This window comes from Giraffa tippelskirchi, chromosome 4 (genome assembly GCF_054371585.1).
Source record: "Giraffa tippelskirchi isolate mGirTip1 chromosome 4, T2T-mGirTip1v1.2.pri, whole genome shotgun sequence".
Taxonomy (NCBI): Eukaryota; Metazoa; Chordata; class Mammalia; order Artiodactyla; family Giraffidae; genus Giraffa; species Giraffa tippelskirchi.
This window is the reverse complement of record NC_137278.1, coordinates 85,788,204-85,811,581: the sequence shown is the minus strand read 5'-3', so window position 1 is coordinate 85,811,581 and position 23,378 is coordinate 85,788,204. Positions and strand designations below refer to the sequence as shown.

At 37.8% G+C, this 23,378-nt stretch overlaps 1 protein-coding gene and 1 long non-coding RNA gene across 38 annotated transcripts in view; one reads left to right on the top strand and one right to left on the bottom strand.

Moving 5' to 3' along the window:
• Positions 1-23,378, top strand: part of LTBP1 (latent transforming growth factor beta binding protein 1) — a 453,402-nt gene that overhangs the window by 340,096 nt on the left and 89,928 nt on the right. For all 37 annotated transcript variants that reach the window (XM_081590239.1, XM_081590236.1, XM_081590238.1 and 34 more), the window contains 3 exons: positions 1,391-1,513; positions 9,279-9,401; positions 15,933-16,058. In XM_081590239.1, the coding sequence (XP_081446365.1) occupies positions 1,391-1,513; positions 9,279-9,401; positions 15,933-16,058 (372 nt within the window). The remainder of the gene's footprint in view (positions 1-1,390; positions 1,514-9,278; positions 9,402-15,932; positions 16,059-23,378) is intronic.
• Positions 6,635-10,158, bottom strand: LOC145545540 (uncharacterized). The gene is made up of 2 exons (XR_014082144.1): positions 10,042-10,158; positions 6,635-8,135 (listed from the first exon to the last, which is right to left on the bottom strand). It is a non-coding gene; the product is annotated as an uncharacterized LOC145545540 (long non-coding RNA).

The following is a 23,378-nucleotide window of genomic DNA, read 5'->3' as shown; positions in this document are numbered from 1 at the left end:
ATGAATGGAGAGAGTAGCATGGAAACATACACTACCATATGTAAGATAAATAGCCAGTGGGAATTTGCTGTATTACTCGGGGAACTCAAACTGGGCATCTGTAACAAACTAGAGGAGTGGGAAGAGGTGGGAGGGGTGTTCAAGAGGGAGGGGCATATGTATACCATGACTGGTTCATGTTGATGTATGGCAGAAACCAGTGCAATATTGTAAAGCAATTATCCTTCAATTAAAAATAAATAAAGAATCACGTTGCCAGATGTAGGCCCATATATGTTAATATAATCAACAAAGTTTATCAGCAACCTACATGAATTAAGTGCCTGCTGATTGGTAAAATATTAGGTCATCTGAAGAGCAGTAAAGAATGTGGTAAACATGGGCTCTGCCTCAAGAAACTTAAAATCTAATGGTGAAAGTAAGTGATGAAATATATGGAATACATTACTTTGCCTTTTATATGTGGATATGATGGAGGCACGTGTGTGAGTCTGAGCTCAGGATTGTGGTTACAGAACAAATAATCACTAGCAGAAGATGTGTGCATCGAGGAACGAAGATTCAGAGGAAACGTAGGTATCAGATAGGCTGAGAGCAGGGAAGGACCATTAAATTTGCCCAGAAGATCATTGAGAGAGAGAGCCTGATTGCTGGGGTGGGGGTGGGGGTGCTAAAGAGTAAGTTATTGAAAAAGAAGATATTCATGCCATGACATTTTTCAATCAGGAGTCATCCAGCTTCTCCTGAAGGGCCAGATAGTGTATGAATGTGTGGTGCTATTTTCCAATAAAACTTTATTAACAATAATAGGCAGTGGTAGGCTATAGCTTGCTGATCCCTGCTTAGGCTATAATAGGCCATAGTGCTTTTAAACTCAGAGCGTTATACTTGAATCTATAGAAGGAATTCCAAGAAGCTTTATTGTGATTCCCAGATTACAGCCAAGTATTTGCCCCTCATCAGTGCCCAGTGGATACATGTGTACAGATTCTTAGCTCATTGCTCATCTGGTTTTCCCTACTGAAATATTAATGAGTGACCTTTTTACTAGAGCTCAGTCTGAGTCACATGATAAAAATTCTAAATTAATTAAAAATCAGATGGTTTACAGATCTCCTCTACATGAATGATTAAAAACTGACTTTTAAGGATTTCCATGTGGTCCAGTGGTTAGGAATCTGCCTTCTAATACAGGGGATGTAGGTTTGATCCCTGGTTGGGGAATTAAGATTCCACATGCTGCAGGGCGACTGGACCTGTAACATCATAGCTAGGGAGAAGCTTGCGTGTGGCAACGAAGATCCCATCTGACACAGGCAAATGAATATTGCTTAAAAACCTCCCTTTTAAAGCACCACTTCTAAGTTTCCTTTTACTCTCTTGCTCACAGATATTGATGAATGCCAGCACCATCATCTCTGCAGTAATGGGCAGTGCAGGAACACAGAGGGCTCCTTCCGCTGCATTTGTGACCACGGTTACAGAGCATCTGCCCTTGGAGACCATTGTGAAGGTGAGAGTTGCTCTTGGTTACAAAATCATAAAATGCCAGAATCAGGATCAGGGAAATCTGAACATCATCCTGGCTTCTGTCCTCAACCCCATACTTTTGACTTCATGGTTGAGGACTTTTGATCCCTGTGAGATATTTTCCCCAAGGTCACACAAATAATGCAAAGAAATGCGAGGATCCAGGTTTTCTTTGCCCTGCTCGGAGCAGTTTTTTAGAAGAGTTATGCCAGCTAAGTGCGTAAAGAAGCAGTGTAACTTTTCTCAGCTATGGATAGTTTATCCTGAGTATCTCATACTGTGTAGCATCCACTGGGATGCAGGACCAGTGGTCCCAACGGTCCAAGTAAGCAAAGACGAGTTAATTTTCTAGATAACTGTAAAATTTTAAAAGCCAGACTTTAATTTTGAGCTTTTCACATAAAATATTTCTAAAAGATATCCCACTGTGAGTCTTTAACCACTTTCACTACCTCCCTTGGCTCAGAGCCCCTCTGAGGTGGTCAGGGTTGCTGTAGCCACCTGTCACCAGCCTGGTGCTTGTGAATTCTCTGGGTTCACTGTCCACCCAAGTAACGGTGTTTTTTTCCAGTTTATCTTGATTGATTTCCAGTTTGATTTGCTACTGTTAGATCCTATCAGTTGTGAAACAAGGAATGTGAACACAACAGAGTTTACCTCACACAGTAAGGTAGAGTATGTGCGAGGTTCTGAACCCCACTTTTTATAGAAGAGAATGAGCTTGTTTAGTGACCGGTTTTGTGACACATACTTCAGTGGCTCCAAATACTTTTCAGTTCCATGGGTTGGGAAAGATCAACTGTATTATATAGCATCCTTCTCCTCTGACCAGAGAACTTGACACATACAGTCACAACTTGTCTGGAGGGCAAGTGGGGGCAGTTTCCAAGGTGTTAAAATGTACATTATTGTTGAATCAGTGAATCATCTTCTAGGATTTTATCCTAAGGTGGTAATGTTCTTTGAAGAGTTAATACAGCCAGTGAAAAGTTGTAATGAACGTACCTATTGAAAAAATAGGCAGATGATCAAGTGATAAGTCAAAATAGTAATAATTGGTTTTCTGAAAACTGTGAATGGGGAACGCTACAATATCTGGGTAAATGTTGATGATTTGACACAATGGCATTCCAGGATGGAAGAGGCAGTTGTATTCCCAGGAACCAGTCATGGAAGGGTCTCTTCTAGAAGTGGGAAGGTGGCCGGGCACATGCTAAGGCACTGAAAACCTACACTGACGCCAGTACGTGTTCTGCCCTAATTCCTGGCCTCGCCGAGAGGATAACCAGGTCATTGACTAAATCTTAGGCAATAGGTCCTTGTTATAGGATATATTACTCTTATTTTGGCTGTTTTAATGTGTAACCATTTCACCAGGAGTCCAATATTTTTTATTCTAAAACCATTATATGAAAAGCCAAATAAAAACTTTTACTCAGCTTGCTTGTCATTATTAGTATATATGTTCCGTAAGAAAACTTCTTTTCAGAAAAAGAAAAATTTGAGAGGTACAAAAAAGGAAAGTAGAAATTTATTAAACAAAAAGCTACATAATAAAACTGACCAATTTCATGTAAATCTCAGAAGAAAGAAAAAATTAGAAATCCAAAAAGGTTTGAGCAGTATAGAGCAAATTAAAACATGAAAAGACAGTAGTACATTTGTATCTAAAATAGATTGGGTCAAATCATTGAAATGGGTACTTTTTAAAAGAAAATTTAAATCATCAAAATCAACCCAAGAAGCAAAACATCTGAAATAACCCATATACCTACAAGAAATTGGAAAATGTATCAAAAGATTATCTTCAAAAGATAGAAAGAAACCTTCTTTTTAACCATATCATCAGACCCTTTTCAAATCAGAGCTAATTTCTCTACTGTTCTGGATTATAAATAGGACTGGAGTCCATTCAGTTACTTCAGAGCTCCCTTTGTTTTTTGTTTTTTTTTTTAGTTTTTAAGTTTTATTTTTCTATATTTAAGCCTCTAATAATATAATTGAAATGATAATAGGACCTCAGCCCGCTAATGCCCAACAAGCACTGTTTCTGATCCTTCCTAGTCTGCTGCTGCTGCTGAGTTGCTTCAGTCGTGTCTGACTCTATGCGACCCCATAGACGGCAGCCCACCAGGCTCCCCCGTCCCTGGGATTCTCCAGGCAAGAACACTGGAGTGGGTTGCCATTTCCTTCTCCAATGCATGAAAGTGAAAAGTGAAAGTGAAGTCACTCAGTCCTGTTCGACTCTTAGCGACCCCATGGACTGCAGCCTACCAGGCTCCTCCATCCATGGGATTTTCCAGGCAAGAGTGCTGTATGCTAGTCCCTTGCAAAACCTGAGAAAAAGATTCATACTTTGTCTTCCTTGTAGCCCTTCTCTGTTGGTCATTTCTTTGCAGACCAAGTTGAAACAGGGAAGTGCTAGTATTTCTTACCTTCTGACATTTCTTTCCAAGTCAAAGTCATCCATTTATTCTTTTATGCATTTATTCAACAAATACTTGGGACTTCCCTGGTGGTCGAGTGGCTAAGACTCCACGCACCCAGTGCTAGGGGTTCGATCCCTGATCAAGAAACTAGATCTTGCATGCCACAGCTAAAGATCCCACATACTGCAACTGAGACCTGGCACAGAGAAAGAAATAAACTAAATAAGTAAAAATTTTAAAACAACAGCAACAACAAAAACAAATGAACAAAAACCCAAATATTTGAGTGACAAGGATGTGCCAGGCACTCTTCTAGGTGCAGGATATACAGCAGTAAACTAAACAAGAAAAAAAGTCTTGGCCTTGTGTAGCTTACATTTCAGTGAGGGAGAAAACAATAAACATGATAAATAAGTAAACTGTATAGTTTGTTAAATAGCAATAAATGTTAAGGGGAAAATTAAAGTAGGGTACATGAGGATTGCTGAGGGAAGGAGGGAGAATTTTAAATAAGTAGGAAAGCAGAAGCTAGTCTGAGATGATGACATTTAATTATGAGGGGAGTGTTCCATGAAAAGCCTTTGTGAAGGGAATTAGGAACTTGGGTGTTTAAGTTTGCGATGCCTACGATGAATATCCAAATGAAGATATCTGAAAGGCAATTGGATTTATGTGTTTGGAATTCAGCGGTAAGTTTTGAGCTGGGATTCATCAGCATGTAGACAGTGTTTAAAACCATGAAGTTGGATGGGATCACCATGGAAGTGCATGTAGCTAAGACAGAAGTGGTCCAAAAACTGTCATTGTCCCTCATTTAGAAGTGAAGAGCTGATGGGAACAAGCAAAGGGGATTGAGTAAAAGTGGCAAGTGAAGGAGGAAATCCAGAATCCAAGAGATGAAAGTAGTTCAAAGAGGGAGTGATGAACCTGTGTCAAACATTGCTGCTAGGCAAGATGAGGACCGAAAGTTGATGGGATTTAGCAAAGTGGAGGTCATTGGTGACTGCCAGCAGTCTCAGTGGAGAGGTGACCATGACTGACTGGTGCTTTCTTTAAAGCCTGATGGCCAACTCCTACAAGAAATCTTTTCTTTCCTGAAAGAAGTCGCTCTTTCATATTACCCTCTGCAGCGGTGCTGGACAATCCCACATTGGGCTCTCTTAATATTCCAGCTCCTCTTTTTTTTTTTGCTTTCTAAGATAGAGGTCTTGCAAAAATATGTAAACTAAACCAGATTCTAGTGTAATGAACTGTTTTAAAATCTGTCCAATTGTTTTTGAACTTTTAAAAATGCTTTCTTTTCTTCACATATATTATTTCTCCTAGACTTTGGAAAGTGAAAGAAAATTATTTTAGGGAGAGGTGAACAAAGCTGATAGATTTCCATTATGCTAGGGCATACATCTAGGTAATGGAGTGTTGTTCCTTAAATTCATATCCTTGGGATTCTACTTGCTGTATTTTGATTTGAAATTTTTCACAGAATGCTAATGGTCAGAGATGCCATTTCTTATTTTGTCTCAGTTTCCTAAAGAGCAAAGAAAGAAAGGTAAATCTAAACACGGCTCTCTTAACTCAACACCCATTAGGATGGCTGTGAAGCTATTAGAATAAATATGAAACAGTTGGAACTCTCCTACCTTGCTGGTGGGATTGTAAAATGATGCAACCGCATTAGAAAACTTCAGAAGTTAAATCCACTGTGTGGCCCAGCCATTCTACCCCTCAGAATCTACTCAAGGAAAAGCATAAGTTAACACAAAGATTTGCATATGAATAAAAATGTCAGTCACAATAGAAAAACTGTAAGCAATCCAAGTAATCAGCACAGGTGAAGGGTAAACAAATCACAAGACATTCATACAACAGAACACTACTCAGCAATAATGAGGGGAGAGCTATTGACACATGTGAAAAACCTGGATGACTCTCAAAAGTACTGCGCTGACCAGAAACAGCCACACAGAAAAGGGGTACAAGGAAACCTTTGGGGGCATTGGAAATGCCTATACATTTTTTGGTAATGGTTGGTCCAAATTTTTCCCTTAATACATGTTTTATGGCAAAGATCCACAAACAGTAGACTAGAATATTCCCATTTGTTTCAACTACTTCAAAATCATGAAGTTAGCAGAAAGTTTGGTCTTAAGAATTATTTTCACAGAATTTATATCTAAGAGCCTTTTCCCAGTTAAATTTGGTTTTAGGAATCTTGATATACAAAGGTCAGTTAACCAGTAAATAAACCAGTTGTTGGTGTATTCAGGCTTTGTAAGAGACACTTAGTTCTCTTTGCTATTATCTTTCTTTATTGTGCATATTTCCTTTACTGACTCTTTGATGGCAATGAAAACACCCAAGGCACAAGGTTAACAGGAATGGAGATTAGACAAAAGAGACAAAGGAAAATGTCTCCAGACTTTATGTTTGTCACTCCTGAATAACATTCTTAGAAAGATGTTTCATTCGTCCCTTAAAAAAATGTTGCATTTGCAATGATGTAAGAATCCAACAGTGGATCCTAAGAGATATAAATTGATACAGAAATGCCTGTGTCTTGGTTGTGATGGTGGTCACAAGAATGTGTTTACATTTGTCAGAACTCATTGAACTAGACTCTTAGATGCATTTGTTATATGTAAATTACACGTAAATGAAGTTGGAGAAACACTAAAAAAGTGGTGAACTATTTTAGTTGTGGCAGTCACATCAGCTGTGGTTTACATTTTAGGACCAGTATTCAGAAACACTTTAAAAATGGGTGAACTTCATAATAATTTCTTTTGATAGAGTGAAATTATAAGGTGCTTCTCTTTTATCTACCCCATGAATGGTACAGAGGGCAGTTAATTACTTGTTTAGATTCTATGAGAAATACTTAATTCCACGTGCCCACATTTTAAACCAGACAGCAAGGAGAATAGGCTGCAACAGTCTTCACATTCACTTCTTCTAGACCTTTTCATGTATTTTAGTTGTTCAGTCGCTAAGTCTTGTCCAACTCTTTGCGACCCTATGGACTGCAGCACACCAGCTTTCCCAGAGTTTACTCAAATTCGTGTCCATTGAGTCTGTGATGCCATGCAACCATCTCATTCTCTGTCGTCCCCTTCTCCTCCTGCCTTCAGTCTTTCCCAGTATCAGGTTCTTTTCCAATGAGTCAGTTCTTCACATCAGGTACCAAAGTATTGGAGCTTCAGCATCAGTCCTTCCAATGAATATTCAAGATTGATTTCCTTTAGGATTGACTGGTTTGATCTCCTTGCAGTCCAAGGGACTCTCAAGAGTCTTCTGCAGCACTTGAACTCCAGCACAGTTTGAAAGCATCAGTTCTTGGGTTCTCAGCCTTCTTTATGGTCCAACTCTCACATCCATACCTGACTATGGAAAAGCCATAGCTTTGACCTTTGTCAGAAAAGTGATATCTCTGTTTTTTAATATGCTGTCTAGGTTTGTCATATCTTTCCTTCCAAAGAGCAAGAGTCTTTTAATTTCATGGCTGCAGTCACCGTCCGCAGTGACTTTGGAGCCCAAGAAAATAAAGCCTGTCACTGTTTCCATTTTTTCCCCTTCTGTTTGCCATGAAGTGATGGAACCAGATGCTGTGATCTTAGTTTTTTAAATGTTGAGTTTTAAGCCAGCTTTATCACTCTGCCCTTTTACCTTCATAAAAAGGATCTTTAGTTCCTCTTCACTTTCTCCCATTGGGGTGGTATCATCTGCATATCTGAGGTTGTTGATATTTCTCCTGACAATTTTGATTCCAGCTTGTAATTCATCCAGCTTGGCATTTCACATGATGTATTCTGCATAGAAGTTAAATAAGCACGGTGACAATATACAGCCTTGATGTAGTCCTTTCCCAGTTTTGAACCAGTTGGTTGTTCCGTTTCGTGTCCAGTTCTAACTGTTGCATCTTGACCTGCATACAGGTTTCACAGGAGGCAGTTAAGGTGGTCTGGTATTCCCATCTCTTTAAGAGTTTTCCACAGTTTGTTGTGATCCACACAGTCAAAGGCTTTAGTGTAGTCAATGAAAGCAGAAGTAGATTTTTTTCCGGAATTCTCTTGCTTTTTGTATGATCCAGTGGATGTTGGCAACTTGATGTTTGGTTCCTTTACCTTTTCTAAATTTAGCTTGTACATCGGAAGTTCTCAGTTCACGAACTGTTGAAACCTAGATGGAAGGATTTTGAGCATTACCTTGCTAGCATGTAAAATGAGTGCAGTTGTATTTTAGTAGCAATCTTATTTGCAAGAAATACCATAACATACCAAATTCTGAGCGAACAAAGAAGGTTTTGTCCTTTAGGTTTCTTCAGTGCTAATAATTTGAATCTTACACATAACAACAGAATTGAGACTCATGGAGTGTGTTAGGAATAATGAACTTTGATAGGAGTAATTGAGGTTATAAACAGCCCTTGTGAAAGATCTGCCTCAAGTTCATGTAGTGAGCGGGGTCATTAATTGTCTTACATGCTCACAGTTAAGACTCATTAGTGCTTACATAAACCGTTTTTAGTTGGACATATGTTACAAGTATACACATTTTTAAAAAGTCCAGACAGCATTCTACCTGTTTGTGATAACTTCTGAGTAAGTGACTTCTGATTTTGCTCATTCCCTTGCCTTCCAAAAACTCCTCTTATTACCCCTCTGCCACTGTTCACCCTGCTGTCAAGGCTTCAAGTAAGTTCCTTCTATTACACAAGCTACCTTTAATTTTTACAGTATCTCTTCTCTAAATTCATGTGATTCTGGAAGTTGGTACTATTCTTGTGACATGTATCTTTGACAATTCTTAAGTTAAATTATTTTGAATTCATAACTCAATTCAATATTTTTGTGTTTACTTTTATAATACAATTTGGGGATTTTTTTGTATAGCCATTTTTCTTTGGCGGCAGGGAGCATGCCAGATATTTTATTTTATTTTTTTTCTTTTTTTTTTTTATAAATTTATTTATTTTAGTTGGGGGCTAATTACTTTACAATATTGTAATAGTTTTTGCCATACATTGACATGAATCAGCCATGGGTTTACATGTGTTCCCCCAGATATTTTAAAATCTTTCCTGCGATGTGTAATACAGGATCTTGTATAGCATCTATTTATACTGTACAAATTTTAAAAGCTAAAATTCTTTCAAAATGTTTCATTTTTAATAACTCTAAAAGGTAAACAGACATTCATTTAAAATCATGCATTACCAGAGATGTAAAATAATGTTCGTTTATGTGAGTCTGGTGTGTAAAGATAAGGAAAATGTTTTTCTTAATACAGTTTGTCTTTTACATCTTGTAAATTGACTTGTAGATATCAATGAATGCTTGGAGGACAAGAGTGTTTGCCAGGGAGGAGACTGCATTAATACTAAAGGGTCCTATGAGTGTACTTGTCCAGATGGATTCCAGCTAAATGACAATAAAGGATGTCAAGGTAAACTTCTTTCTCTGCTTTTTAAATTATAATTTACATAATTACTCAGTTCTGTGTTGCTTCCTGATAATAGTTTACGGTTTTACCACTGTATATATAAATGAGCTATGCAAATTTGTATTATTACAATTTTTTTGAGTCTACATCAAGTACAAGAAGTTCCTGCTTTGCACTGCACCAAACTAACTGAAACTCATGCATTTTGAAACTGTGTCCTAGCTTTACGTGCTTCTGTGGTAACTATGATCACCTGTACTTTGCTGTACTTTCCTTCCTTTGGCCACCCTTGGTATTTGATTCTAAGTTACCTTTTCACTTTTACATATCCTTCATGGGACTATTTCTTTTTGTCCCATAACGTGTTTCTGCTTTTTTGTTTTTCCTAATCCCTGTTTTTACTCAGTATCTAGCTTTTCCTCTCTCCAAAAAAGCCTGATTAATAATTTGGTCATAATTACAGAGGACAGAATTTTATATTTTTTCAAAGTGCTATCACATTTGATTTCCTGAACAGCTGTCCTCCTCCCCTTGTCTGCTGTTTCACTTTCTGCAGTTTGTTACCCGCAGTCAGCTGCGGTCTGAAAATATATGGAAAATTCCAGAAACAATTCACAAATTTTAAATTGCTTGCTGTTCTTACTAGAATATGAAATTTCATGCCATCCCATTTCATTCTGCTCCGGATGTGAATCATCCCTTTGTCCAGCACATCTCATCTGTTAGTCACTTAGTAGCCATCTCTACTGTCATCAGATCTGCTGTTGAGATACCATAGTGCCTGTGCTCCAGCAACTCTTATCTTACCTCATAATGGTTCCAGAGAACAAGGGTAGTGATGCAAACCATTTGGATATACCAAAAAGAAGCCATAGGATATTTTTTTTTTTTTAATGAAGAAGTGAAAGTTCTTGACTTACTAAAGAAAGGAAAAAAAATCCTATTTTAAGGTTACAAGAACAAATCTTTTATCTGTGATACTGTGAAGAGGGAAGAAGAAATCTGTTCTGTTTTTGTTGTTGACCCTCAAACTGCAAAAGTCATGGCCACAGTGCATGCTAAATCCTTATAAGGTGAAAAAGGCTTTAAACATGTACAGGAAGATAATTGGAAAGAGAGAGAAATTGTGTTCACATAACTTTTATTATGGTTTACTGTTCTCATTCTATTTTATTATTAGTTGTTGATCTCTTACTGTGCCATATTTATCAATTAAAATTTATTGTATGTATATATAAGAAAAAAATAGTGTATACATGGTTCGGTACTATCCATAATTTCAAGTATCCTTATAGTATCCTTATAAGTAGCCCTATAATGTATTCTCTGGGGATAAAGGAGGACTGACTGTACAGGGAACACAAAGTACTAATAAGAACATAGCACTGATCACAACACAGTTTTAACTAAATGCCTGTTATGTGCCAGTTACTGTATTACCTCACTTAATTTGTAGAGAATTGAGGAGGAAAATTTTATCCATTTTGTGATGGAGTAATGGAAGCTCAGAGAAGTTAATTAGCATGCTCCTCACTAAGAAGTAATTGAACTGAGATTTGAACCCAAGATCTTTCCCTGTTATTTGCTCTACATTGCCATGCCAATTATTGTTACATTTATAGCCAAAGGAAAGAAGACAGATTCAGTGATTTTTCCCCCCCAGTATAATGCATGGTTATTTTTGATGTTGTGATTAAAAAATCATATTTGTTCCAACATTTTTAGCTACATGTAATTACCCCACAAATTTTCCTATAATTATTAGTCTTAATAAACCCATGCCTTTTTCCATTGAAAGCTCACACTTACCTGTTCTCTTATTTATTTCTAATATTAAATTTTCTTATTGTTCCTCCACCATTATGGAACTCTGTAATGTATCCCAAAGTACATATAAATAAAAGATTGTTGGAGTCATTTTTATCTGTTGTTCCTGGACATGTGTGACTTTTAAAATTCTGGTTTGTCATAATTTATATTCCTCTCCCATGTCCCAAATCACAGTATTCTTAAAAAAGGGAATATGGTGTCTACTCTCTTAGCTGTGGCTCTAGAATATTTACCCTATGTATCTTATCTACGTTCAGCTCTGTATCCCTGAGATATAAAAGACATGGGCCTTTGCCTCAAGATCTTTTAAAATTAATGCCCTTACTGATCCCAGGATGTAAATATTCTGCAGCATGTACCTCAGACGAGAGTATATATTTATTTACCTTCAAGGTAAACTTAAATTTTTCAGTGTTCCCAGTACAGAAATTAAATGTGCTTGGACTTAATGCAGTTGAGAAGAAAGATTTGAATTGTAAATTTATGACAGTATTTCCATTTGGGGGACTTTTAAATCTTAATAGAATCTTGATTTATATAAAAATGCCAAGAGATACCCCTAAACCCCTGAATCCTGTTTTTATTACAGACATTTGGGGTTAGGAATAATTTTTTGCTTGTTTCTTCTTGTCACAAAGTTTTGACCAAATAGAAGTAAAACCAAGTCTTATATGAACGGACCATGAGTTCATATTGCAAAGTTTATGTACTTCTAGAGTTAAATTACAAGAAACTAATTTAGTCATCTGATTAATTATTTATACTGTCTTCTCTCAGTGTATTAAATTTATGTTTGTGATTTTTTAGGAGCTCAAATGTGGCTGCTTCAAACATATGATGTTTTATTGACTATAAATCATTATTAAATTGACTTTATTCTCAGTCACATTGGTGAATCCCAATTTCCAGAATAAATTAATATGTCTACTTGAAAAACTTATATCCAAATTAATGAAAAATATTCCTGCAGTGGGATAGAGTACCATTTAAAAAATAGTATCTATGAATTTGCTCCATCACCCACCTACTCTGATTAGAGGCTGTTTATAATGTCTTGTGCACTGACCTTGTTTTGAATCATCCCTCTTTGCCACATCGCTGGAGGCAGGTTCATGATCCTTCACTCTGCCTGAAGTTAGTAGCCTACTTCTATTTAATCCCATGATCATGTCAGCATTCTGTATGTGGGCATAGATTTCAGAGTTTGTTTAAATGCTGAAAACATAATTTATGACAATGTGAATAACCATGGAACATATTTGAAAAATAATGTGTGATAGGCATAAAGTTAAAATCTTACCGAATAATCTGAAGTTAGGTCCATATTCAGGAAGGCATTTTCAATTGAAAGTGTAAGAATCTCTTCCCTCAGGACAATTAACGATGATACACAGACAGCATGGAAATGCTATATTAACAGTCTCTTTAGGAATGTGGCAGCATACATTTGAGCTTCAGAATACACTCAGTTTCACATTTTGACTTACACATGCCAAATTGTGAATTTCTGTGGAATCTCGGACGCATGAAAGAAACCCAACTTAAATATAGTGTGACTTTCAGCTGAGTTACTAGCAGCATAGTTTAGAAATGCCTCAATAAGTACAACCCAAATTGAATGCATATGTTTCTCTGGTTCCAGATATTCATGTTGTTCTTTCTTGGTGGTTTCCTGGAAAAAAGTCTGGGAATTCGTCTACAGTTCCTGTCATCAGACTTTTTAGACAATTATTTGTTAATCAGTGATTTCTCTTGAAGCAAAAATGTTTATGCACATGATTCCCTATGCAAAGTTGCAAAGTCTGACAGTTTTTAAAAGGTCACATTGAGTCATAGGTAAAATAAGAAGGTGGTCTTAGATAACCTCTAGGGCTCTACAAGATGGACAGCGACCCTGGACTTGATCCCCAGGCCAGTGGAACTTTATGGCACCTTATTGCCCAGGTGGAGGGCAACAGATTCCAGGCAGCAGTTTGGAAAGAAAGAATAGTGCTAATGGATAAAAGAAGGTCAGAGTTCAGGAAAGATTACAGTCTAAGATATTTTCAGTAGATAGCAAACATAGAGGATACCAGAGAATTTACAAAAGAAGGGAAGGATTTCAGAGTGGAATCATATTAAGAAATAGTAAAGTAGAAAATGATTCATTGCTCTTTCTTGAAATATTTTAAAATTAGTGACAATAACCAGAATGGGAGAGTTGTTAAGAAAATGAGTAATTCCTGCTTGATTTCTTAGTTAGGTTCAGCAGTAGATAAGCCAACTAGCCTGAAATATATGGCAGATGGAAGGGTAAAGAGTTCAGGCTTAATATACAGATAGCTAAATCAGTAATATTGCCAGAATTCCTGTTACACGATGAGAGGAACAGACATGAAGAAGAGCCCCAGGAGACCCTGGATACAGGGAAAGGAGTGACCCTCTGGAGGAGGGGAGCTGCCAGCTCAGTGGCTAAGCATATTCTCTAGGTCACTGTAAAGGCCCCTCATCTGTATGTTTTCCATGCTCCCATTCAACTTTATAGTTATTTGTCTTGGTTTCTGCCTCCCCTATCATACTGTGAGCTTCACTACAGTATGGGCCCCTGCCTACTCAACCATCTTTTAGGAAACCATCAGTAAAAGTTTTTAATTGAATTTAAGATGGACTTGAAAATTGTTTTTTTATTTTGCATAGGGGTATGGCCAATTAACAAATAATATTGTGATGGTTTCAGATGAATTCTGAAGGGACTCAGCCATACATACACCTGTATTCATTCTCCCCCAAACTCCCCTCCCATCCAGGTTGCCACATAACATTGGGCAGAGTTCCATGTGCTATACAGTAGGCCCTTGTTGATTATTCATTTTAAATATTTAAAATATAACAGTGTGTACATGTCCATCCCAGACTGCCTAACTATCCCTTCCCCGCATCCTTCCCCTGGCAACCGTAAGAACATTCTTGAAGTCTGTGAGTCTGTTTCTGTTTTGTAAGTAAGTTCATTTGTATCCTTTCTTTTTAGATTTCACATAAAAGAGATGTCATATAATATTTCTCCTTTTCTGTCTGACTTACTTTACTCTGGGTGACACTCTCTAGGTCCACTCATGTTGCTGCAAATGGCATTATTTCATTCTGTTTTAATGGCTGAGTACTGTCCCATTGTATGTATGTACCACATTAAAGATAGACTTTTAAGATGATGTGTTGAGGGCCTATTTGTTGTTTAGTCGCTAAGTCATATCTGACTCTTTTGCAACCCCATGGACTGTAGCCGCCAGGCTTCTTTGTCCATGGGATTTCCCAGGCAAGAATACTGAAGTGGGTTGCCATTTCCTTCTCCAGGGGATCTTCCTGACCCAAGGATCAAACCCACATCTCCTGCCTTGGCAGGTGGATTCTTTACCACTGAGCCACCAGGGAAACCCAAGGACCTCATTAGTAAGAAATGACTTCAGAAAGACAGGAAAATGACCTTAGGAGGGCTACTGCTAGGATGGTGCTTAGGACATGTGATACATTTATGACTCCAACTGACTAAGAGAATCTTAATCAATCACTGTTGAGTTAGAACAGAATGAACAAAACAGAGGTTTTGGTGAACAAGTATTCATAATACACTCTTCACTTGCTATACTGGGAGGTGGACTCAGTTAAAATATGCAGTTCTCTTGAAGAAGCAGTCAGTGTAAGAGGGACACAGAGGAGACAAACAGCAGTGAAAATGCAGTGCACACAGGCAGTCATGTGTGTCAGCACCATCGTGAATAGGTGAGCCATTCTCCATGACTCCTTACATTGTTCTCTTCAGGTGCTCTTAGCCAGCATCATTAGGACTGCTTTGAAAGAACATTGCAAGGACACCAAACACTTCCTGCATTATTAGCATTTAGAAGTACATCATCACCCTTGCTGGAGGGAGCATAGTCTTTCTTCATTGAGGACAAGCAGAGTATGAGATGGTCAACACAGTGGTCAACACAACTACAGCATGATTTGTTTATGAGTCTTAGTAATAATCATTACCACTTTCTTGACTCTTGGTGGTATTGAGTACTGCACTAAGCACTGGATGCTCATCCACTAATTTCATCATCACAAAGCTGTGCAAGTATTGAAGGCCACATTTTTCTTGTACTTTATTTCTTGTATCCATTTTCAGTGAAATAGATTGGAGTCAATTTCCTTTGTATATTTAGACATTTGAGAAGTGCCATTTTTGAGTCAAACACCATTAGACATGTCCAGCCTCTCCCTTAAGTTCACTTCCTAGGGATGGATAGGCATAGACTTGAGAAGACATACAGGCCACAAGAGAGCTATTTGCATCGTGGTGAAACAAGATGCAGAAGAACACAGTATTCTCACTGAAGAATATTTCACAAAAGAATTTACTAGATACCCTCAAGCCTCCTATATATATATACACACACACATTATATATATATTTTAAAGGGTACCCTTGATTTGAACCTATTAACTTGCTTTTCTTAGGATAAAAATGGTGAACATCGACTATTTCCTATGATTCAACCCAAGTAATTTCTCTATCCTGACAGTCCAGCTTATGCTGTGGTCTGGTGTGTATACAAACTGTGTAGTGTGCCACTAAATACACATCTGGCCATTTTGTAATAGATTTTGCTTCCTGTCTTATCTGATGTCATCAGAAAGCAAAACAGATTTTTTTCAAGTATGTGGAACTCTTCTTGATTCCAGATATTAATGAATGTGAACAACCTGGACTCTGTGGTCCTCATGGAGAATGTCTAAACACAGACAGTTCTTTTCACTGCGTCTGCGAACAGGGTTTCTCAATCTCTGCAGATGGACGTACGTGTGAAGGTAAGACAAACAATAAGACCTCATGTAATTATTGCATGATAAAGCAGAGAGGAGATGCCTTTCTATTTTAATCGGCACAGGCTCTGAGACACTGACAGGCACTCATGATTTAAGGCCTTGGAGCACATATGCACCAAGGGGACCCCTCCCTGAAATGCAGCTCAAGCTGGCTAGGATTTACCAACAGGATAAACTCTATTATAATGGTGAAAATACTCACAGGTGATTCCATGACTGGTACTGAATTAATGAGTCAAAATGTGTGGAAGGTGATGATTTTAGGTTCACGCGGGAGACAGAAAGGAAAATGGAGCAACATCCCTGATACAACCAAGACTCTGTTGATTTTGATTATGTTTCATATAGATCATCTGTATCATTCTGTGTATAAACATGCCTTGCTTGATTTTTCTCTGTACCACTGTCAGCAGAGATTTTCCAGAGTTATTCCTCTAAGATTCTTTGCTCTGAACCAGTATATTTTCCTACCTTTCAGTATTTATTATATCCTACGAGCAAATTAAGTTGTAAGACATTAAGATAACATGTTGGCTTCCTATTGGCAACTCTTTATGTTTGCAGGGCTGCAGCACTGGTTATATACATAAGACTTATATTCTTGATGACTTACGATAGTTTGATAAATTGGAGAATAATTCATCTGAATGTTTATAAAAGTAATCTGAGAAGAGTCCTGTAATCATAATTTTTCATCCATCCCTTTGAGAATCTAGGTTATCAAAACCCAGCTCTGTTTTAAAGAAGTATGAAGGTTCTGTTCTGGGCCTGTGATAGGACTTAGTCTCTTTGCTTTAAAAAGGAGTGGAGCAGGAAGTGTGTTCTCTCCTTACTCACACCACAGTGGAATCGAGCCGAGGACTGGCAACCAGGTTCATCTGAAACTAATTATTTTATTGAGAAGAATAAACTGATCTTATAAAAAGCAGGAGATTGTTGAAATTGCTCTCCTGCTGAGTAGACAAAACATGAATGCCAGATTTGGCTTCAACTGAAAGAGAGATAGTGCAGGGTAGGGTTTAAAGATTATGAGGGGTTTGGAAGTGATCAAAAGTGGGGAAATGGAGAAAAACATCATAAAGAAGATGCCCATGAGAGGTTTACTCCATGTTTCAGTGGTTTGAGTTTTAATTAATTTTATATTTAGAGCTCTGAGACTAGAGTTCATAAGAAAGAGCATGAATGCAGGCCTTCTGGGGGATCACAGAATTCCCTGGTAGAGAGGATAGGGTGCTAGCCGACTTGAGTGACTGAAGAAATGAAATTTTCAGAATGTTCATTTCCCTGCCTTCTAGAAGGGTGCAGGTTTGCTTCTTCAGCTAGCTGTAAAACATGGCTAGTAAGGTCTTCCTTATCTGAGAAATGGTCCAAGTTACAGATACCAGTAGCTGTGCCATACAAAAACTGTATTTTAAAAAAATGTATAAGTCATCTCAAGTGCTTACCAGTCAAAGCCATATACCAGTATAAACATACTCATGTTTGTTTTTTCTTTTGTACTTTGTACTTTTTCTTTAAATCTGTGTCTTTTAAAATCTTTATTTCTGCAACTCAAGAGTTATATAATCACTGTAACTTAGTTGCAGTTCTAATATGTTTAGGCATTTACTTGGCGGGGATTTGAATTTTAAACTGTGTTTTTAGAAAACTTGTAGGGCTTTGGAAATTCCTGTACATTAGTATATGGTCTTTGACTCTTGTTCCATATTTTTTACTCCAGAATCTGGACAATTTTTACAAAAGTAACAAAGCAGATACTTTAGAATATTGTGCTGATACCTGGCAGTATAACTAGAAAGTCCCCTCATTATTGGCATGTTAATCTCTTTCTTGAATAAGCTTTGCAAGATTTTCATTTTTTATGGTCTTAATCCAGTAGATTAAACTGGCTCAAATTTTCTTTCGTTGGACTTAGTTTGAAACTTGTGACAGTAGCAATATGTGTTGATTCTACCCCTGGCAGTGGTGTAGGACAAAGCCAGTCCATGTGATTGGGATTTAGCTATGGAGCTGATGTGTATAGGATTTGAATTAACACCGAGAAGTGGCTAGCACTCTTGCTTCATGCCCATCCATCAGCTTACCTCCTAACTTCTAATTAAAGCAGCTGAAGCCACATGGACACGAGGGCTGGCATACCTTGCTTCAAGCAGGGCTGAAGGAATCCCACCCAGCTGAGGGGAGGAGGGCCCTTCCCTAATCCCCCATGACTTGGAGAGTTGTCAGCATCTGTTCACAGATATTGAACCACAATGAAGAGGCATTTTCTGTCAAAATCAACTGTCTCAGGTATCAAGGAGCAGGATCAAGTCTTTGAAAATAAAAACAGCACCACTGGCTCCATCCTTTCTCTTATGGTGCTCTGGGAGCACATATGTGGGAGAGGATGGAGAAGCATCTTGTTTTTCCCACATGAGATAAAGAACAAGTGTCAGTTGAACTTGGAATAGGAAGTAAGTGGTGGGTGTACAGCTGTTTGTTTATTCATTTACTTAGTTACAGAGCACCTGTCTCGTGCCAGGCACTGTTAGTGTTCCAAGGGCAAAATACTCCCTGTTCTTGTCCATGTGGAACCTACATTCCAGGAAGTGATTCGGGGATAAACAAGTAAATAGTATATATTGAAATTATGTTCTTGTATTTAAATAATATAACATGGTTATATTTTAAGGATATAAAAAAGTATAGGGTACAGCACGTCATATATAATCTATAACTCACAGAGGTGTTTTTTTTTTTTTCCCAAGTCCTACATGTGAATGTCAGGAAAGTACAAGGAAGCAAGGCCCTTTTGATTTACTTCCACTTCTGTAATTCTTTCTTTTCTTCTTGTAACTGTGGTTCTTCTCCTCCTGCCACCCCCCTTTACACCCTCTAGCCAGAGATTGTGTAAGAAAGCAAAGGAGACTTTTGACTTCTTTCATTCAGCTCACTGTTTTATATCTTAAATTGGCTTGTCCATTTGTTTTAAAAAGTCCCAATTCTTTGGTTCCTTTATTTTCGCCCACTTTTTAAATTACAGAATTCACATTTGCTTGATAATGATATATCAGTGTAGGTTCATAGGAAATGTATGTATCCTCCCATTTGTAAGCTGACTCAGAGTTTCGTTTCTTCCTCGGCAGCGGGATGTGAGTGAGTGGGAAGAAGACTGGGGAAACTTGTGACAGTCAGAACCCTCAGTGTCTCCATGTCCATGCCCTGGCCCCATGGAGAAATGCCTCCTGGCCTCTGACTTGGCATCACTCTGTTCACATGCCTCTGGGAGGGCTGCTCTTGGCCAGGAATGGCTGGCTGTGCTCTCCCAGTTGGCTGTCCATGTCGATTGAGACATTGTATGACAACAGATGAAACTGGGGACATCAGGCATCTCTAGACTCCACTGTGGTTTCTAGTCTGTTCACATAATACACTGGCCACACTGGTCTAGCAGGGACCTCAGAGGAGCCTAGCGACACAGAGGGAGCATCGGTGACTTATGGAACTGGTTAGTCATGACGAATTAGGCCTCTAAACTGTGACCAAAATCACTCCCTAAAATCATGTCCTTTAGAAAGCATCTTCATTCATTCATCCATTTGACAAATATTTATTGCATGTCTACTATATACTGGCCACTCCTAGGAACCAGGGTGATGTCTCTGAGCAAAGAATATCTCCACTTTCTTGGAGACAATAAACTAATGTCAGCTATATAATATGCTATAAAGTGGTAAACCCCATGAAAGAGAGCAGAGTAATGGGGATCTGAGGGCTAGAGCAAAGAATGGAAGTTACAAACTAGGGTAGTCACAACTAGCCATTCTGCCTCTATAATGTAGATTAATGAAGTAATGCTAAAATTGTGTCTGAGTAACAGATGAAGCCATGTTAAGTGCTTTTCTTTTTCAAGCTGGTCATCGACTGGCTAAGTGATAATAGCCTGTCAATGAATAGACAGGAGAATGTAAGATTGTCTGCTGAAGGCCTCTTTGCAGTTGCCAACATGAGAGTTCTGTTGTCCAGACAGGAATTAAAAAATCAGAGTATAATACCAAGAGCAAGCCTGATTTGAATTATGGGCTTTGCTTGATAATGATGTGTCATCAGTCATAGCAAAAGTACCACTCTGGTGGGGGTGGTTGACAGTGGGAGAAGCTAGGGGAGGGGACGGTTTTGGAAAACAAAGGGAATTAGGAAACTTCCTGTGAAATTTTATGGTAAACCTAAAAATGCTCTTTTAAAAAGCAGATATTCCTGAAATTAACCTGTTTTTCATTAAAAAAAAAAAAAACCTTTAAGTTCAATTCTGTATTCAACTGCTATCTTTTTCTCCCCTGAATGTTGTTGTTTCTTACTTTTCAAAAAAGCACCCCAGATGGAGTTATGTGATCAGAAACTTCTGCTGTCACATTCACAGCAACTCTCATATTGATTTAAAAATTGAGAACTGTAGGATTGGAAGGGGGCTTTTGGAACATTGAACTTAACTCTGAAACCCAAAGCACTCAAAGAATCAAGTCCTATTGTTGAACGGCTATATAGTCTCTAATCCTGTAACCTATTTAGATATCTACCGTAAACCGCTTCTTGCTAACTCATTCGTTTGGGTGGAAAAACACAACAAATGCAAGTGATAAGGATGGCTGGCTTCATGAAGTTAACTGAGAACAGTGGTATCAGAAAGATTAAAAGAAGTTGGGTCCAAACTCTTAGATCAATTTTGTGTGCGTTGGGAACCAGAAAATACACTAAGGACAACCTTTGCCAAATCAAAGACAGAAAAATGAACCGGGAGTGAGTGTGGTTTTGTTTTCAGACTTTGAGGTACATTTTCCACGAGCAGTGTAGAAAGAAAGTATAAAACCATGTTGACAGCACTCCAAGGCAGTTGGTGGTTTTGTGGCATGGAGATAGAACTTTATGTCTATCACCAAAGAGAAAATATTTTTGAAAATGACTTAGCCAAGTAGGACATTGAAGTACCCTGACACAATAATATATTACATCTGGCTACTTGGCCCAAAGATTTTTAAGTTTTTTAGTACTTTTTAGGCTTGGAAAGTGAAAAAAAAAAAAAAAATCTAGTAAGAGAATACAACCAGAGTATTTCTTTTCTAAAGACAGGGAATTTAGCTTAACAACAGGATCATTTCCCTCCCTTGTGTGAAAAAGGATCAGACAGTATTCCAGGTAAGGAAAGGAAGTGGCCTCTTGCTATAAAGGCTACTGTTCTTCACACTCACTCCTCCTGTGAATGTACTTCTGCAGAAGTGAATGAAATGGATGTTTAAATCATTAGGGAGAGAGCTGAGGAAATCTTGCTGAAATTAAGCTGCTTTTGGATCTGGAATACATATTTTCCATGCATTGCTTGATTGTCCTCTGTATATCAACATTTTTATGAAGAAGTTCACAATGGTGGCAAAAAAATTGGGGAGCTCTTCCTAAGCCTTTTATTGCTACTGACCTCTTCATACCCCAGAGCTTTGGAAAATCATTTGTTCATAGAAGATGTAAACACTTTTCCTTTCAGTCAAAAAATAGACATGAAGCTTCCAGAAAGGGCAGTCTGTGAACAGGCAGGCTGCCCCTCACACATTGTGCTGTGTCCTCCAGCTCACGTCTGGGCACCGAGAGCTTCTTGCATCTATTTTGATGAATCTTTGGATGTCATCAGTAACCCAAGTTCTCGGTATATCATGGAAGGTTGTTGTCAATGATATTTTTGTACTTTAGACCTAAATTGTAATGCTTAATATATATAATATATTGAGTCCAGAATCAGTTACTTGGTAGGCATCTAACAGACAGTATGATGTGGCTGTCTTGGACACCCAGTATGAGTGGACTGGAGAAACTTCACGTATCTGATTTCATGACTTTATTAAAACAAAAGCAGTAATAGTAATAGCCAGCATTCACTGAGTTCTTGTTAGGAGCCAGGCTTCTATGCTAACTCTATTGTACCTATTTTCTCTTTTAATTTGCACAACAAACATATAGGTAGGTTAAATATTAATTTGTTTGCTTTGGTTCCAATGAGCAGCTTAAAGTAAGGAAATTTATTATACTAACAAGAAGCACATTGATTGTTACCTCTCATCTACTATAGGTCTTTATTTAATGTCGCTTTCTCAGTAAGTCCTTTTTTTTTTTCATTTTTTTGAAGTATAGTTGATTTACAGCTGTATAGCAATAATTAATACATTATTGTGTATTATTCAATATCAATATTGAATATTATTCGTATTCAATATCCGGTGATAAACCATAATGGGAAAGAATATGAAGAAAACCATTCTTTTTCATATTCTTTCCCATTATGGTTTATCACCGGATATTGAATACAGTTCCCTGTGCTGTACATAGGACCTTGTTATTTATCCGTTCTATATACACCAGTTTGTATCTGCTAATTCCAAACTCCCAATCCATCCCTCTCTCACCCTCTCCCTTGGCAACCATCAATCTATCCTCTATGTCCCTGATTCTTTCATAGATAGGTTAATTTGTGTCATGTTTTGGATTCCACATAAAAGTGATATCATATGGTATTTGACTTTCTCTTTCTGACTTACACTTAGTGTGATGATCTCTTGTGTCCATGTTGCTGCAAATGGCATTATTTAGTTCTTTTTTATGGCCAAGTAGTATTCTATTGTGTATATGTATCACATCCTCTTTTATCTATTCATCTGTCAGTGAACCTTTCTCTAATCATCCTTTTCTCACCTTCACTCACTCCCCACATTTCTGTTTTCTCTTTTTTAAACTACCTTATTTTACTTCTTTGTCTTGTTTATTGTCCAGTCTTCCTGCTAGACACTAAGGCTCATAAGACGTGAATCTTTGTCTGTTTTGTTCACAATTTTGTGCCTTTGAGAATGTTAGGTAGGGCCAGTAAAAATTGGGATGACCAAAAGAGTCATTTGGTTAGTGAATGCGTTCAATAAAGTTCTTAATGAAAATGAAAAATATGTCTTATTTTTACTTAAAATCAAAGGAACTTTTTGGCCAACCCAGTACTTTGTGAATGAATGAAGGGACTTAGTGCAAAGCTTCTATTTTTTGAAGATCTGACTCTCTAAAGCACACTCTGCTTGGTAACTGGGTGCAGCAGTGGCTAAAAAGTTGGGCTGTGGAATTCGAATACATGGGCTTGAAGTCTTGCTCCAGCACTTTCAAGTTGTGTGGACTTGACTCACATGAGTCATATATATCAGTTCCACATTGCATAATAAGCATAAAATACAGCACCTACATTTTTTTGTAGGAGTTTTTGGAAGAATTAAGTATGTCGATGGGTGTTGGCAAGTATTA